General features: G+C 52.9%; 1 protein-coding gene across 16 annotated transcripts in view; it reads right to left on the reverse strand.

Annotated features, from left to right (window-relative positions):
• Nucleotides 1-12,061, reverse strand: part of GRIN1 (glutamate ionotropic receptor NMDA type subunit 1) — a 37,650-nt gene extending 25,589 nt beyond the window's left edge. For 10 of the 16 annotated variants that reach the window (XM_057419314.1, XM_057419309.1, XM_057419310.1 and 7 more), the window contains exons 1-3: nucleotides 11,673-12,060; nucleotides 8,748-8,882; nucleotides 1,284-1,460 (exon numbers count right to left, since the gene is read on the reverse strand). In XM_057419314.1, coding sequence (XP_057275297.1) covers nucleotides 1,284-1,460; nucleotides 8,748-8,882; nucleotides 11,673-11,930 — 570 coding nt within the window. In that variant the 5' untranslated portion in view covers nucleotides 11,931-12,060. Of the gene's footprint in view, nucleotides 1-1,283; nucleotides 1,461-8,747; nucleotides 8,883-11,672 lie in introns of all 16 variants that reach the window. The other 6 variants (XR_008973498.1, XM_057419303.1, XM_057419302.1 and 3 more) reach the window with 1 other exon arrangement.
• Nucleotides 12,062-17,539: the final 5,478 nt, after the last annotated feature.

Here is a 17,539-nt window from a genome sequence, read left to right on the forward strand (position 1 = left end):
ACTCAGTGGGAAGCTGCCTTTGGAAGCAGGAGGATCCCACTGCAGCTGGTGGCACACCAGTGTCTCACGATGGCCCAGGGTGCTGCAAGGATGAAGCTTCTTTTGAACGACCACCAAAACCAAAAGCCTGTTGGTCAGTGTGACTTGTGCCAGCACTCCTGAATCCATTGTTCCTCCAGTGCTTGATGAGAGGTGATGAAGGGCAGTGGCATGCTGCTCTCTCTGGTCTGTCAGTTCCACTGCCAACTCCAAACACAAGAAGCATATGCAGCCACATCACATGTCCAGTATCTCCTGGTGGGGCTGGAGAAGAGCAGGTTATGGTCCCTGCCTGTAATCCACGGAGGGAACAGCCAGGAATAGTGTAATGGTGGAGATGGTGCAAGACTCCCTGCTGCCGGAGGCTTGGAGATGGGCTCAGACTCTGCCCATAGGAAGGGGACCTCACCCTGTGCTGGGACTTCACCTTTGTCTTCTGGGCAGGTGCCTGCCTTTGAAGCACCACAGATGAACTGCTCCTTGTGTTCTCCTTCCCTGCTTGTCTTGAATGCTTGCTTGATCCTTCTACTCAATGGCAGCAGGTCTATGGTTGTCCTCCTGAATTTCTACCAGGCTCGGGGACCTCCCCTGCCTCCCTCCCTGTGCCCTGCATGGCCCTGAGTGCAGGTGCAGTGCACCTCCTCGATAAAGCTGCTCCCGCCAGCCACAGCCCTCTTGTACCAGCATGGGGTGTCGGGAAAGCAGCGGTTGGCATGAGCTTCAATGGAGATGGGAACAGGGGCCTCAGCCCGCAGAGCCGACAGCTTTATAGAGAGGGTGCATTACACCTCCGTGCGCCCTGGTCCCTCCTAAGCCACTAAGGTGAGCTCCGGTTTGCCAATTCAGAAGCTGCTTTTCGGGGTTGGTTTGGTACTGCTGGGCCTGCCTGGCCCCTGGGTGGCTTTAATGGGGCAGGTGCTTCCCTAAGCTGAGCGACTGGTCCTCTCCTTAGGTGGGAATCTTGGGCGAGGCATTTGCAGAGCTCCAGGTTATCCTTCCCTTCATTTTGTAGTCGATTTACATGTAGGAGATTTTGACCATGGCAAAGCAAGTGAAATGAATAAAGTACAAAGTTCTGTCAGGTACTAGTCAGACACTGTTGATGCTTTAAGCATGTTAGCCATGTTACAATGGAAAGAAAAGGTGTTTTACATACAGAAATCTACATACATACAACAGCCCGAGACTTCTAGTTTTGTTGTTGTTGCTTAAACAAAGCTACAAGACAATGTTCAGGAACTGACCTTGGACTCTCTCTCCTCCAAGAGCGTCTCCAGCTTCTTCTGTGCAGCACGACCTTCGTGGTCGTCACTGACTATCAGAATGACGTGGTTCCAGTTGAAGACTCTCATCATCTCAAACCAGACGTTGGCCTGGTGAGAGTATGGTGGGACCGTGCGCAAAAAGGAGAGGTGGATGCTCTGCAAGGAAGAACAAGAGCTCAACAGACTGGTTGGGTTGTGTCTCAGGGAATGGACGGGTTTGCAGGGGCAGGGCTGGGATCGCAAGGCCAAAGAGGCTGAGCAGGAATTTTGGGTAGACTTCTGGGCTGCCCACCTTGAGGTACCCTCTGGGACCTGCACTCCTTTCTCCTGGCTGAAAAGCAAAACCTGGTTATGAGTTTGCACCTCTCTGGTTAATCCAGTGCATGGCGAAAGAGGGGTTTTTGCTCTGTGGTCTGTAAATGAAGAAAAGCCTGTCCAGCACCAAACTGTCAGCAACATTCAGTGCAAATATAGCCTTTCCTCTTAGACTGTTTGAAAATGTTACTGAGCAATGGACATCAGAAAGAGCATGAATTCACAGAATCATAGAATCATAGAATGGTTTGTGTTGGAAGAGACCTCAAAGCTCATCCAGTTCTCTGAGAGAAGCTCAGAAAAGCAGTTTTGTATTGGGCTCTTTGGCTGTTTCTAGGTCAGCCTGTACTGCAGCGGCACACAGGAGGAGACAGCTCTGGACTCATGCCCTGACTAACCTATCTGATTTGGGTAAAGACATCTTTATGGTTGGATGACTGAGCAATAGCAATGCCAGCCTAATTGAGTACAGCACTCTTAGGGGAGCAATTGGACCAAAAGCTGTAGCTGACAGAGAGGTTTCAAAAAATGCAGTGTTTCCAAAAGGCCCTAGAGTCAAATATTAGAAAATGAATGCGCTTGTGCTCGGCATGTGCCCTGCTTGACAGACCTGCTACATGCTGGAAGGACACAGGAATCTGAACAGCAAAGGACAAAAAGGAAAGCACCAAAATAGTTCTTTTTATAAGGCTGAGATGGTTTTCTAGACCAAACAGGGCTTCTCCAGACCTGCTCATCCAGAAACTGGACCCAGCATGGGTCAGAAATGTCCTCAATAGGTTAAAGTAATTCATGCTGGAAGAGAAAAAGCAGTATGTTTACCATGGACACATGTAGGAGGAAGAGGAAGGCCAAACAACGCCTTTTCCTCACTCTAAACACAGTGACAAAGTCAAACCAAACCACGCAATGTATAGAAAATAACACAAACCCCTATCACGGTCTCTGCCTGGGCCCAAAACAAAGAATTGATGGGGCCAGCAGCAGAAATACCAGAGCGCTGATCACTGAAGAGACTGGAGGAGCTGTGGATGTTTGATGGAAGGAGGAAACAATCAGGAGAGCCGTAACAGGCGTCTCAGAGCTGCAGTTTCATATCACTGATACAAACATTCCCAGTTACGCAAAGAGCAGGAAGAATGCAGCTCACCCCACAAGCCCAGCACTAATCAAGATTGGGAGGAAGCCCCACGGGGACAAACAGTGGAAGGACAGCCATGGTCTCCACACCAGCACAGGGCTCAAGCTCTCTTTGGATCCAGCAGAGATGTCAGCATGTTTCCAGCCCAGCTCCACAGCCCAGGCCAGGGGCACACAAGATCAGAAGAGAGAAAAGGTATTAAAAAAGAACAGAGTGGCTAATAATAATTAAAAAAAAAACCACCCCTGAAAAATAAAGGCAAAAAATCAAAATTCTAACTGAAAATTATTTCAATCTCTTTTTGAAATGAAAACATCTTTGGCATTTCAATCTCGCATCGGATTATTTTGTAGTTTCCCAATTAGCTTGCAAAAAATGCTGTTTAATCTGGTCATGGCTTTCTTAAGTGTTGTAACTACATCCCACTGGATTCAGGTGAATGAATTGTATTACAAAGTTGTTGGAGAGCCACTTGATTTAACAGTTCAGGAAAATTTCCTTTCTGAGGCAGAGTCAAAAGGGTCATGGACTTGCTATGATGGTGTCCCAGTTCCTGGGTTACAGGCTTGTGGTTTTTAAACAGGATAATGAAGAATAACTAATACCAAGCACCAAGCGTGGATGTCATGGTGAGCACTCACTTCCTGAACCCCCCTTTTGAAACACATGGGGCTGCTGAACTTCTCTGCAGGGCCCAAAGACTGCCAGAAATATGAAAGCAGAGTCCCCCAAAGGTTAGAAAGTCCAATTTGTGATGCGCAGGGGCAGCTGGGACCCAGATTTTGTGGGATCTGATTTCCCCTCTCGCAGCATACACAGCGAAAGCCTCTGAAACCTAGCCCAGAGCTTTCCTGGCCCTGCAGTGCATGGACACAGCGGCTGTACTGCAGAGCATGAGGATGCAATGATTTATGCATCATAGTTAGATCATTTTTAGGCAAATAACTGCTTTTAAAGACCTAATTTTTAACAAACATCACCCATCATCACCACCCCTGCTGGTACTGCTACAAGTGCTCTACCTCTGAGCTGCCATGGGTGGTAGCCTGCTCCTCTCACATCAGGCACACATTCAGAATGCTCCTCCCTTCAAATCAACAGCTCCCTGGTAAGATGTTTTGCAGATTCACATCCTTTGCTTTCCTCTTTGTGGATGCTGCCTGCCAGGAGGGCTGGGACGTGAGCAGCTTTCCACAGTATTTTCCTATATCCACCCAAACCTGAGTGCTCAGCCCTGTGCTTCCTCACTGAACTCTACTTCAGCAAACAGTAAGTAAATACATCCTGGGATCAAATCCAGGCTTCGAAGTGGAATCAACTCAGCAGAAACCCATGGGGCTGGAGCCTAAATGTGCTGGGGTGAGTGTAGTTGTGAGACTGTGTACATGTGCTGGGTCAGGACTCGTGAGCTGTGTGTTATTAGTGGTGCTGACTTGGTTGATATGAGTAGCTATTAAGAGGAGCTAAGTTTGAACAGATTATGCGTATGTGTACGTATGCACATGTGACAGCAAGGACTCTATGTGTGCATAAACATGAGCACTTATATGCAGAAAGCATGTGTGAGCACTTGCCCATGCAGGGAATGTGCTTGGGTGCTTGAATGGCTGCACATGGCCGTGCCATACCTGGGGCAGGGTGCACATGTGGGTGCCTATTGATGGAGTTTGTGTGTATGTAGAGGGAGTGTGCAGGCTGTGGGGCCACCAGGCAGTGTGCCCACATAAGGACCATGAGTGAAAGGATTGCTATCTTCTTTACCTCTGTCTCCTTAGGGCTTATTACACCTCATGGTCCATGGCTGGTAATTTTTCTTACAGGTTTGAGAAAAAAAAATGTGCTTTTGGCTTATTACCTATGGAAATCATCTGGTCAGTCCCCCTTAGAATCACAAAATCAACCAGGTTGGAAAAGACCTTTAAGATCATCAAGTCCAACCTTTACTCCAGCACTGCCAAGTCCACCACTAACCCGTGGCACTGAGGGCCTTGGTTCTAGTAATGCACTCCAAAACTGCTGTCTGGGCAGCTTCAAGGAGATTGACAGAGATACCAATATATAAAACTCCAGATAATTCAGCAAAAGTCATCATCTGGGTATGAAGAAGCAGCCTTGGCCAGTGTCTCCATGGAAGGAACCTGGGCTGCACCATCCCCTGCTCTGTTCAGCCCATCTGCCAGCACACGTGTGGCTGAGCCCCATCAGAAAGCAGCCAGCCCACTGCATGATAGCTATGGACGTGGGAGGGAGCTGAGGTAACTCTGCAATAGCTCAGACTGTGCTGGGAAGGATTTCAGTGGGGGCAGATGTATGAGGGGCTCAGGCGTGATGCTCTGTGTGCACCTTTCCCTGCAGGGCATGGAGTAGAGGAGCAGCCAGCCTGTGGGGAATGGCTCCACATCACAGCAACAGCCCTGTAGAGTGGTGGAGCTGGTCTGTCCTCCTCCTGGCTGGAACCCTGAGAGCCTGTGAAGAGCTCTCCTCCACTGGGATGAGTGGGACCCAGCAGAGGCTTCAGCACACACAGCCCCTCATCTGCTCTGATGCCTGCAAGCCACCCCTGCTGATGGCTGTAAACCCATTCCCAAGGCAAACATCTCTGTGTTATGATAACCAGCCTCTCCAGGCACTTCCCCAGGTGCCAGTGAAGTCCTGACCCTGAACTTGGTGGAAGAGAATCACTCTTCTCCCCAGTTTGGTGGAGCTTCCCATGCTGACTAACACTGTTCCCACTGAGTATTGGTGGCCAGTGAGACCAGTAATAAAGAAAAATGTCCCTCTCAGTGAGCAGTAACCTCTTGAAGGCATGGAGTGGTTATATGGAAACAAGGAACCAGAGGGAAATGCCACCCCCAGGACCAGACTGGAGAGAGAAAGATACAAACCTCATTTCAACTCCCAGGACTGGGTGCTGGACATTGAAATGGCTTTCCAAGTGTGGAATAACTGAACTCTATATTCCATCTCTTTCAGCAGCAGAGAAGGCCTGTTAGGAGTCACCCTTGGGCTGCCTCTGCCTCTCTGATGGGGGCTCAGCACCACGGGGCATCAGCATATCCCTTCATCCCCATCACGTAGGTGTGGTACCACATGGTGGTGATGAACAGCACCAGACCTCCTCTTGAGCTGTGCATTTCCCCACCAGCTTTTCTCTAAGGCTTTCAGTATCATTTCGTATTTCTCATATTGTCAAGATGTCCACGTCACCTCATTTTTTTTGGCTGAGATGCAAATGAGATATAAATACCCCCAATGACACATGGGGAACAGAAGCACTAAAGCAGTAGTCCAGCCTGTCCATTCAAGGGCACAGCATTTGCCCAGAGAAGCTGTGGCTGCCCCATCCCTGGCAGTGTTCAAGGCCAGGTTGGACACAGGGGCTTGGAGCAAGCTGCTCCAGTGGAAGGTGTCCCTGCCCGTGGCAGGGGTTGGAGCTGGAGGAGCTTTAAGGTCCCTTCCAACACAAACCAGGCTGGGATTTTATGATTGTTATTTTTGCAATGCTCAGTCCATGAAGGGCTCTCCATAGTGGTGGAACCACAGTGAGGGAACCACTGCTGCCTTTACCATGAGACTCCCCCTCTCCTGTCCTGCAATTCCCTGCTCTCCTCACTCAGAGGTGACCAGGATTTCAGACTCCCTCACTATACAGGCAGGACTGTGCTGAACGATGTGAGGAAACAGGTAACGATTTCGTAAGATGCAGGTACATAATGAGGCCAAACAGAGGCTGCCAAGCCAGAGTGGCCAGTCTGATATCTGCAATACCATTTCTAGGACAAATAGTTCTTTGAATACTGGGTACAATAAAACTTGCTTCTCTCAGATATCTTTGTTGAAAGACTGGCTACAGCTCATGGACCACTGTGCTCGACTGGAGATGCTCTGAGAGCATCAGAAGGTACTGGGCAAACCTGTGTGTGCTGAGGCCCAGGCTCTTCCTCTCCCTGGCAGCATAGCATTGAGGGGACCATAATTAACTCTGAGACTTCAACCCTCTGTGAAATTTAGCTAAAATTGGCTGATGTGTTTAAAACCAATCCGGGGCAAACACACAACGTGATTGTACAGACGTTTCCATAGAAACTAAGCTGAAAGATATAATTTCCTGAATTAAAAAAAAAGCTGATCAGTGGGAGCTGAAAAGGGAGCCAACTGAAGGTCCCTGCACTGCACCAGCCTGTCCTGCATGGGGTGTGCAGAGCCTGACCCATGACTTCAGCCCCTTTGCTCTGCTGCCCTCTGCTCTACTCCCGCCTTCACTGTCCCCTCCAGCTCCCAACAGCCTACTCTTCAGCATCCTTCCTCCTCTACCCATCTAGTCCCTTTGAGGTCTCTGCAGAGAGGGAAAGGAGGCAGGAGATGGGGCAAAGTCCTCAAGCCCCTGTCTGCCTTGGTGGTAAAGGGGTTTAGCACGAGGCCAGCCAGGCAGGAGAGCTCAGAAGGGTGGGACCTGCCTGGTGAGTGCACCCAACAGCACAACATCCCCAAATACTCAGTGAGGAGCATCTCCCTGGCACTGCTGTGGGTCACCACTGCCGCAGTGGGTCACTCCTCCAGCTCTGAAGTGAGCCAGGAGGGTTTATGAGCCATTTTTGTGGAAAACATGTTTTAAATAGGAAAAGAAGAGCTGAAGGTGAGTCTGGCAGGGGAGCTCCCAGCCCTCACGGGAACACACAAATCCAGCACAAGGTCATGCTGTGGGAAAGGCTGCTGTTTACTTCATAAGCACGGCCCTGCAGAGCTGACACTGAACTGTGCAGGGTCCTCTCTCCCTGCCATCACATGTGCTGTGACAAAGTCCCTCTCAGTGACATTGCTATCAGACCTATCCCCTCCCCATAGCAGCATGAGCCAAACTCCTCCTGCCATTTCTCACCCGCTGCCTGCCCTCTCCCTTTGTTTGCCAGCTCCATTTCCATCCCTTTCCTTCCACCAGTACCTGGTGGGATGCTGCCAGGGTATGCAGGTCCCCAGCCCTGCCAGCCACCATTGCTTTTGCTGCTGCCATGGTTTTATAGCATGGGAGATGCCAAGACCTGCTGCTGCTCCAGCCAAGCTGGTGCATCTCTGGGAGCCTCTGTCCCTCCCTCCTCAAATTTGACTTCATTCAGCATGTAGGCGGAGGGACTATTTTTGCACTGAACATTTGCATTTGTGAACAGTCACATTTTCCAAGCAAAGGCCGATTCATGCTTCAGAACAAGCCTGATCTCACCCACTGAGCTCGTGCACCTGGGGCAGCACCTCCACCGAGGCTGCAGTGGCACGTGGACAGCCTGGCTCTGCTCAGCTCCTCCTTCTGCTTCTACTGATCACAGAGTGTGTTTGCAGGATGGGTTCTGAGCTGAGTGCCTGGCGTGGAAGGTCTGGCCAGTGCAGCACCTCATTGCCCCAGCCCCTGCTCATGGCAGGACCTCATCCATCCAGACAGCCTCCATGTTTCCACAGGTTTGAGATGCTGGAATGTGAACATCTTTCTTGAGTGCTGGCCAGACTGAATGTCATGTAAAGCCTCGGGATAACTTGTGAGTCAATTCTATAATCTCCCTTACCACTGTCACATAAACCCAGAGAAATAAATGCAACCAAACAGCCTTCAAGCCCCACAGGGCTCCTGCCTGGTGCATAGGCTCCACCAGGACCCTTCTGCAATCCCCCCTTGCACTGGGGAGCACCCAGGACCCCCAGCTGTCCCTGCAGAGCAGGAGCTGGTTCATGCGTCTGCCGTGGCTGGCGAGCAGCGAACCCTGGCAGAGCATTGCTGCAGGAATCATCCAGCACTATGTAGGTCAGCACTGCCAGCTGTGAAAAAATGGTGGATCAGGGAATGCGAGAGGAAGGGAGGGAACTGGAGGTTTAACTGGAGAGGAGGGATGGACAGACATAGAGATAGGCATAGCGTAGACATCATTAACCCTCTTGATGGGCACTCTTGGTTTACACCACACGTATGAGGTACTAGACTAGAAACATGCATCAGTTACCTTATCAGAATATATAGACATGCGTGTTGTCAGACCAATGACAGGGATCCTGTAGAAGCCAGCTGTGTATGATACGGGTGTTGGTGTTAGGTGATCGTTGGGAGCAGGAGGGTGACTAACTAATATTGCATAGACCTGCAGGACAGGATACACGACACAAACATTATTTCACAGGAGCACATTGGCCATCAAGTGTGATTTTTATTCTTATTTTTCCCTTTTCTGCAGCATTAAACAGCCCCATGTTAACACGATAATGGAATCCAAATGATCGGGAACAGTGAAGTCAGGAAGGATCTGGGGAGCAAGGGGTGCAGTGCCATGGCCTGTGGAGGTGATGGGTCTGCTCAGGGCTCTATCTTAATGGAAATGCCACTCCGCTCGCTAAACTAATAACTTCCCTGGATTACAGATTAAAGGGAAGCATTTCCCTTACAGTCACACTGTGTAATGCGATTTCTTTAACCACACATTTAATACTCGGTTGTAATTCCCCTCTGAGGACTATTACAAACAAAGTGGTCAGCTGGGACTGGGAGCAGGAGCCGGCGGAGCCGTGGAGCAGAGCAGCCATCTGGCCCTTGGCACAAGGAGACAGGAGGAAGCCGGGGAGGGGGCAGGAGCCGGGATCTGCCCTCAGCACACTGCATGATGGGATCTGGGTTATACCCAAATGGGAGAGGAGGATCTGGGCAAGATCTCGCTGTTGTTACAGGGCTGGGTTTTTGGTCCCTAGCAGGATCCTATTTTGTGTCAAATGGAGAGGAAAGAGCTGGGTAACCCCCAGGGGCTCCTTTGTTACACTGATGCCCTTTCACAGCACAAGGAATGTCCCCAGCTGGTGACAGGTCTCCAGCTAGGGTGAATCAGTGCAAGGACTTTGATGTCTGGGAGGAAATAACATTCCTTCCTCCTCCAAGCGTCTGCTGAGCCGCAGGATGTGCTCTGTGCCCTGGCTGGAGGGATGGCTTGGAAGGACAGGGGCAGGGGACTTGATGACAGAGTGGGAAGGGGAAGACTCTGCCTGGTGTTGGGTGGGAGCAAGCTCAGGGCGCAGCAGTGGGTGACAGGAGCCATTTTGCATGTGCAGGCTCCAGCCCCTCCTCTGCCTCACAGCTCCTGCTTGGGCAGAGCACCAGTGGGTGAGGATGAGGGTGGCTGGAAGAAGCCCTTGGGTTTGGGACAGAGTGGCCACCCCCAGTACCCTGACCCCCAGCACCCACAGACCCCTCTGTGCCCTGCATTAGCTGCCTCCCGCATCCACTGCTCATGCAGAGATGTGCCAGCGCTTGTAATCCTGTACCAGCCTGGGCTCCATGGGGTTTTCCAGGGGGCCACGGCTTAGTGGGGGCATGGACACAGGCACCCATCAGCCTGATGGCTTCAATGGGGCCTCAGCTCAGCAAGGGACTGGATTGAGCCTGCTGCCTCCCCCCCGGCTCCCCACTGGGCAGTGGGTATCTCTTACAGCCTGCCCTGCGCATCCTGCCTGACTCTGCCACCATCCCCAGGGACACCTCCAGCCATCCTCCATCCCCATATTGGGAAGCTGAGCTGTGAACATGCCCCTCCGGCTCTGTTCCCCTCCCTGGCTGTGTGTGCCTGGGCGCATATATGTATTCATATGTGCATGTTGGTGTGCGTGTGTCTCGGTGGCACGGGTGTTCATGCAATCTGCGTTTGTACCGATGCAATGGATCCATGCACACCTTTTGCATGTGCATGGGTGTGTTTGATGCGTGTGTGGGGATTGTACCTGCCTGTTTGCCCACCTGATGGCCCCGGGTGGGGGGAATGGGGTTGGTTGGCTGGGCTTACACAGGGAGGATAGAGGGGACAGGCCATAGGGCACCCAGAGGACACAGAGCACACAGAGCACACAGCACCACTGCAGGTTCGGATTGCTCCTTTGTGGGTGCTGAGCATGGCCCATGCAGGCAGGAGGGAGGAGAGTGCTGTGCTTGTGTGCGCAGGCATGCAGGCACAGCATGCATCATGTGTGTGCCCACAGCTCCCTGCGTGTGTGTGCATGCTGTGTCTGTGTGCCTGTGTCTCGTGTGTGTGGCACTGGGTGTACTGGTGTGCCAAATTCATGCTTTGTGTGCTGCTGTGTGTGATGGCGGTGTGCAGCCATGATGCACAGTCATTTGAGTATGTGTCCCGGGGGGGGTGTGCAGGTACATGTGTGTGCATGTACATGTGTGTGCACACAGTGGGGTGTGTTTGTGTGCCTGTGTGTGTGTACCTGATGAAGTGTGTGCTCATGTGTGCGCACGGATGCATGTCTGCATGTGCCATAGTCTGTGTGCACCAGGGTGTTTGCACACTGGGATGAGTGTAGACGCACAATGCATGTGTGCACATGGCATGTGCATGTACATGCAGAGCAGCCCACGGCCATTCTGACAGTGACATGTATGTGTGTGCATGTGTGGAGGTCCCCATGCCCGCAGTCTGCGGATGCTCATGTGTGCATGAGCACATACACAGGCACATACAGCCCTGTGTGCATCATGCATGTCTGCTGTGCATGTATGCATGCATGTTGTTGCTTTCTGCATGCGTGCTCTGGCTGCGAGAGCCTGTGTGTACCCCGGGGTGTGTGTAAGTGTCCATGTGTGCCCCGAGGAGGCATGTTTGAGCCTATGTGTGCCCGTGGCGTGTATGTAAGTGCCCCTGTGCCCCCCGGGGTGTGTGCGGGTGCCTTTGCGGGAGGTGCAGCCCTGCCGCGCTTACATAAAGGCTGCAATGCGGGCAGCGGCACCCCGGGGCAGGACCCCGCTTACCGCGGCTCTGCCCGCTCGGAGCCAAGGGGAGGAACCCGGGGCGGGGGGGGGAACAGGGGTCGCTTCTGCTCCGGGGATGGGGCGGGGGTGCCCGGCGGCGGCGGCGGTGGTGGAGGGGGGTGTCGCCGTCCCGGGGTACCTGGCTGGAGATGAGGTCCTCGCAGACGGAAAGGGCCATCTGGATGGCGTTGGGCTTGTGCGTGACCGAGGTGGCGTTGAGCTGGAGCTTCCATGTGCCGTGCCGCTTGTTGGCCTGGTTCACCGCCTCGCGGAAGATCTGCTCGTGCTTCTTGGTGCTCAGCACCGCGCCGATGTTGACGATCTTGGGGTCGCAGCCTGCGCGGGCGAAGGAGGACGAGAAGAGCAGAGCGAGCAGCAGCAGCCGCATGGTGCTCATCCACGGCCGGCCCGGACCTACCGGGCCCCTCTCGCCAGCGCCCCCCGGCTCAGGTGCCCCCCGCCCGGCTCAGCGCGGCCGCGGGGCCCGGCCCGGCCCGGCCCGGCCCGGCTCGGCGCGGCTCCGCCGGGCGCTCTCCGTGGTGCTGAACCGCCCGCGCTCTGCGCCCGCCCCGCCCCGCCCGCCCCCGGCCCCTCTGCCGCAGCGCCCGCCCCGGCTCCGGCGGAGCCTGGAGGAACCTGGGACCTCCCCCGCTCCCCTCACCCCCCCATCACCCCCCCCCCCATCACCCCCCATCACCATCAACCCCCCCTCCACCACTACCGCTCCCCACCAACCCCCAACACCCCCACATCGCCACCACCCCCCGTCACCACCACCTTCCCCACACCATCGCCCCCCCCACGCTATCACCAACCGTACCCTCCCCACAGCCCCCCCATCACCACCCCCCACCTCCGCCGCCACCATCACCACACACACACCACCAGTCCCCAGCACCGTCAACCACCATACCCTCTACCCCATTTTACCCCTCTCAACTCCCACCACCTCTCCCCTCCGACCTTCCCACCACCACTACCCCCCTCACCACCTCCTAACCCTGGCGCTGAGGCAGAGACTCCTGGAACACACTGACTGATCCATGGGATCCTGCTGACGAGTTTTGGAGGGACACACAGGTCTGGGGTCTGGCTCCCACCCCGGAAGGGGTTTAGGGTGCAGGGGGGCAGAGCTTGCCTGGGGCTGAGTTTCCACTTGTAATGGAGTATACTCCGTCCTTCCCACCCTCACTGCCCATTCCCAGGATGAGTGCCTCTCTTGCCCTGGGAGCCAGAATCACACTTGACACAGTGTCACCAGACATAATGACACCGGACTGGCGTAGAACAGGGTCTTCAGGATTTGTCCTCCAGAGCAAATAGTCCCAGTTGTGCAGCATCTCTGAACAACCTGGCCTGGCTGGGGAGCCAGAGCTGCTTGTGGTATAAATGCTGCTGGGGTCTGTGTTCACTCAAAGTGCTGGAGAAACCCCCCTTGGCCAACGCAACTCTTGGGCAGAGATGTTAAGCAGATGCTCAGGCTGGTTCCTTGGCTTCACATTGTCCCTCCACACAGAGCCACTGCTCCTGCAGACAGTAGCTCACAGGGCAACCAGCCATTTTCCTCCACTGCATTCACCAGGTAACTCCTGGATATGACCCTAAGATTTGTCTGCTGAGGAGATTTCTTTGGTTTCTCTTTATCTATCTGCTCTTGGGTTACCATTAGCCTTCCCAAAGGGAATGGAGGCACGACAGCTAGTGGCCAACCTCTGGAGGACAGTCCTGCTCCATGGCTGAATGGGGTTGAGGTCCACTCCCGTACCATGTCTCTCCCATTCCAGGGCCAGAGGGGAGAGGCAGCCAGAACCCGCTGCCCCCCAGATCCAAACAAAGGGACCCAAGGGCTCTCAGCTAGCACAGAATGTGGCTTTGACACTGTGGGACCGGTGCCACCAGCAAGCACATGAGGACAGCGGGCCGAGCGCTGCAGGGGAAGCATCCCAGAGGTATTTTCACACCAGCCATTTCTGGGGTGCTGCTGCTGCCAACGTGAGCTGAAGCAGAATTATCACCCCCCGCAACACAAATTTTCTCCCTGGCACCGCTGAAGTGCAGGTTGCCATGGAAACCACTTCGCCTGTGTCCCACGTTGCCCACATGCACTTGGAAGAAGCTGCAGAAGCAAAATGGCTGTTGTGCAGTGCCGCAGGGGCTCAGCATGCGAGGGGCTTCTGCTCTGCACAGCACCCTTCCAGCTCCTGGATCCCTCAAGGAAGCTGCGGACGATTACTTGGGAAAGCCATGAAACCATGGAGGTTGTGACAGAAGGGAAATGGCCCCACCTCACCTTAACTCTTGCAGTGCTCTGCCTGCAGCTCTGCACCCATCGCGCTGTGCTCTCAGCACAGATTCCTGCAGCTCTGCACCCATCGCGCTGTGCTCTCAGCACAGATGCCTGGAGCTCTGCACCCATCGCGCTGTGCTCTCAGCACAGACTTCCAGTACGCTTCACCCTTCACAGTGCCATTGCGTCACATGGGCCTTGCTGTGCTCATGTGGTCCGGTCTTGTCCATCCTGAGGGCCCAGATGCTGCCTTGGAGGATCAAAGGGTCCATACCAAAGGGAGCTGCATTCATACCCTTAGACTGCACATACTCAACTTCATCCCCTCCTCTGCCTCCCAGCTGCATTTGCAGTAGGTTGCTTGGGGAGAAATTGTTTTGGAGTGGACTATACAGACCTGGACCCTGATGGGTATGATGGCAATTGGATAACAAAAGCAAGATCTGCCCACAGCAGGGGACTTAGCAGAGAAGATGAAGGAAAGAGGCAGGCTTTGAGATACTTCTTGGCTTGCTCATGTCAGAGCAGAAAAGGTCTTTCCTCCTGATTAGCTGCAGTTCCCTGTAGGAAGAGTAAGGAATGCAGTTTGGCATTGGTTTGGCACAAGAACTTAACACAGTTGCCTGTTAACAATTAGTATGTCCCTAGAGTGATGCTGCTCTTTATCATGTCTGGTACTTCTTAGATACAGGGGAGTTGGACAAGAGAATGAGATGAATGTTCATGTGCAGTCCTGCTGCCTGTAGTTCCTCCCATGGTCAGAGTAAGTCAGTGTAAACCCCAGAGAGCTGAGGGAAGCAGCACTGAACCCAGCTGGAATTTTCAGCTGCCTTGGGGTAAGGCAGGAGTCCCATTGGTGGAAAAGATAATATGGAATTTCACAAATGAGGAAATCAAGCATTGGGAATTTGCAATTTGTGCCAGTCATCATGGAGCTGCCAAACAAACTAAATTCTTCTGAGAAAGTTCATCAGATCCCAAGTTGGAAGGCACCTGAAGCATTATCTGGTCCAGCCTTTCTAGGTCAAGCATGACCTAGTCTAGGTGTCCCAGCACTCTGTCCAGTGTTAGGGAGTCCACCACTGCCTGGAGGGATTATTACAATGGCTGGTTGTTCTCATTGGGAAAAATTCTCCTCTTGCGTTTGATTGGAATCTCCCCAGAAGTAACTTGTGCCCCTCACACCTTGTCTTTTCCATGTGACACGTTGTAAAAAGGGAGTCTCAATCTTCTTTGTAGCCACCTTTTAAACACTGGAACATGGTGATAACGTCTCCTCTGAGCCATAAATTTATGAATTAAAATTCATAAAATGAAATTTATTTCATTTAATTTATAAACAATGAGAACAAATCACAGAATCCCAGCCTGGTTTGTGTTGGAAGGGACCTTAAAGCTCCTCCAGCTCCAACCCCTGCCACGGGCAGGGACCCCTTCCACTAGAGCAGCTTGCTCCAAGCCCCTGTGTCCAACCTGCCCTTGAGCACTGCCAGGGATGGGGCAGCCACAGCTTCTCTGGGCACCCTGTGCCAGCGCCTCAGCACCCTCACAGGGAAGAGCTTCTGCCTAAGAGCTCAGCTCAGTCTCCCCTGTGGCAGGTTAAAGCCATTCCCCTTGGCCTGTCCCTACAGGCCCTTGTCAAAAGTCTGTCTCCAGATTTCTTGTTGGCACCTTTAGTTAGTCTTCTTTCACATCTTTCGTCCATTTGTTTCATAAACAGAGTGCTGAAGCATACTTTTAGGCAGCCAGTACAGAGCCATGTAAGTAAAAGTGAGTGTTGATTCTGCCCTTAGGACAGGCCTGTGGATGCAGTGGAAGCATTAACTGGAAAACTGGTCTCTAATATTAACCAAGGGTTCAGAGATGAATTTCAACACATCAAAGAGGCTGTGCTTCCTTGGAAGTGCCCCTGAGGGGTCAGAGCAGCAGCTGGCAGTGGCTTGAGCCTCTGTGTGAAGCACTGGGGAATTCCAGATGGGAAAGCTGGCCACAGAGCTGGGATCACATCCTTTACAGGGAGGCTGAAAAAGCTGAGAAAAGGTCCCCTGAGAGCCCTTGTAGAAAACCTCTTCATGGGCTGCTGCAGAAGAGGCAAGGGTTGGTGAAGTTGGAGCCTACCAGGAGTGATGGTGGAGCCCTGGAAAAGCTGTTTGCAGAGTCACTCCCTCAGTTCAAACAGGCTCCAGCACCGCTGGGGTAGGCAGGGTGATGAATTCGGAAAGCAACCCCCCCTCCTCTCACCATCCCCATGTCATGGCTGGAGCCTCCTGCCCAGTTTCATCACATCTCCTGTTCCTCTTGTTCGGGTAACTGGCTGCCTCCTGGGGACCCCATGCCCTGGGTCCCTCTGCAGGAGGAGGAAACCTGCCCTTGGATGCAGGATGGCCTGGGACAGGGACAGAGTGGCACTAAACCCCAGCCTGAGGTTGAGGCAGGCAGTGGGTGATGGACAGCAGGCAGGGACAGGGATGATGGACAAGGATCCCCCACCCCTTGTGACTGATGCAGTGTGTTCCCAACCATCAGCCCACTCTGGGCTGTGATTTGTGTGAGCAGCTGGGATGCAGCAGGAGGATGTCCTTGTCACAGTGTCAGCCATCCAGACTGACAGGACATGGCTGGTGTCTGCAGAAAGGAAGGTGCCCAAAGGCATTATTTTTGTGGTGGCGAAATGCAGGGAGCAATAGGAGGCCAAGGTGAAAGTGTCTGAGCAGCTGCAGCACCTGAGCTGTTGCTGTTGTATGTTCTAGCCCTGTCTCCACCTCTTTTCCAGATGACATCCAGCACTGACTGCACTCTCTAAGCTGGTTTTGTGCTCTCCCTAAATGCTTTCCAGCTGACAGGGGCTCAGCCCAAGCTACTTTGCAATTCAGATGTGCCTGGTGGAGCCACCAGACAGCACATCTCACTGCTCCAGCGCTGGTGCACACAGAGCTGCCCTGTTAGGGACATCTGTGTTGTCTTTACTCAGCTTTTCCATAGGGCACAAGATTTGTGCCTCCAAGGGCATTTGCCACCCTCCCAAACACAGTCACAGAAAGAGGCTACAGCAGCATCCAAAGCTGAATGATGAGGATTGAAGTATCTCTCCCCCTCCACTGTCAGGTTACTGCATCACTGCATCACCCATGTGCAGGAGCATTCCCACCATCCACCAGCACCTTACCTATATCCAAGGCAGCTGGGCATTCGCAAGGCTGGGGAAAGTTAAAACACGACACAAGCAGTTAGTCTGGCTTTTGGATATTGAGAGGTTCCTGAGCAGGCAAGGAGGCATTCAGGTGACTGATAAGAGGATGGGATATGGGACATCAATGGCCAGAGGAAAAGATGATAAGAGACATAAAAACAGCTTCTATGAAATCAGAAGCAGCTGAATGCACAGAAACACAGAATCAGATGTGCAGTAGCAGTGGGTAGGAATTTCCACTGGAACAATTTTCTAAGGGAAAACCAGTATTCACGTATTTGAAAAGCTCTGTAGGGAAAATTTCATTTTGACAAAATTCCAATTTTCTGCTGGAAAACCAGCCAAGAGGTGGCTGAGCTTCAGCTGCCTGCACAAAGCATCCCAGGAGATGGGATAACTTGTCCTCAGGGACCTCCAGCCCCATGGGATTCCTGCACAGCAGGGACTGGAAAGAAGCTTAGAAAGACTGGTCCCTGCTTGGGAGTTTCCTGCACATCTCCACCTTGGAGGACACTGGAACCTGGGCCCA

The sequence above is a fragment of the Pezoporus wallicus genome, unplaced genomic scaffold (genome assembly GCF_028554395.1).
Source record: "Pezoporus wallicus isolate ANWC-B61680 ecotype Strahan unplaced genomic scaffold, APGP_CSIRO_Pwel_v1 contig_10790, whole genome shotgun sequence".
NCBI classification, from domain to species: Eukaryota; Metazoa; Chordata; class Aves; order Psittaciformes; family Psittacidae; genus Pezoporus; species Pezoporus wallicus.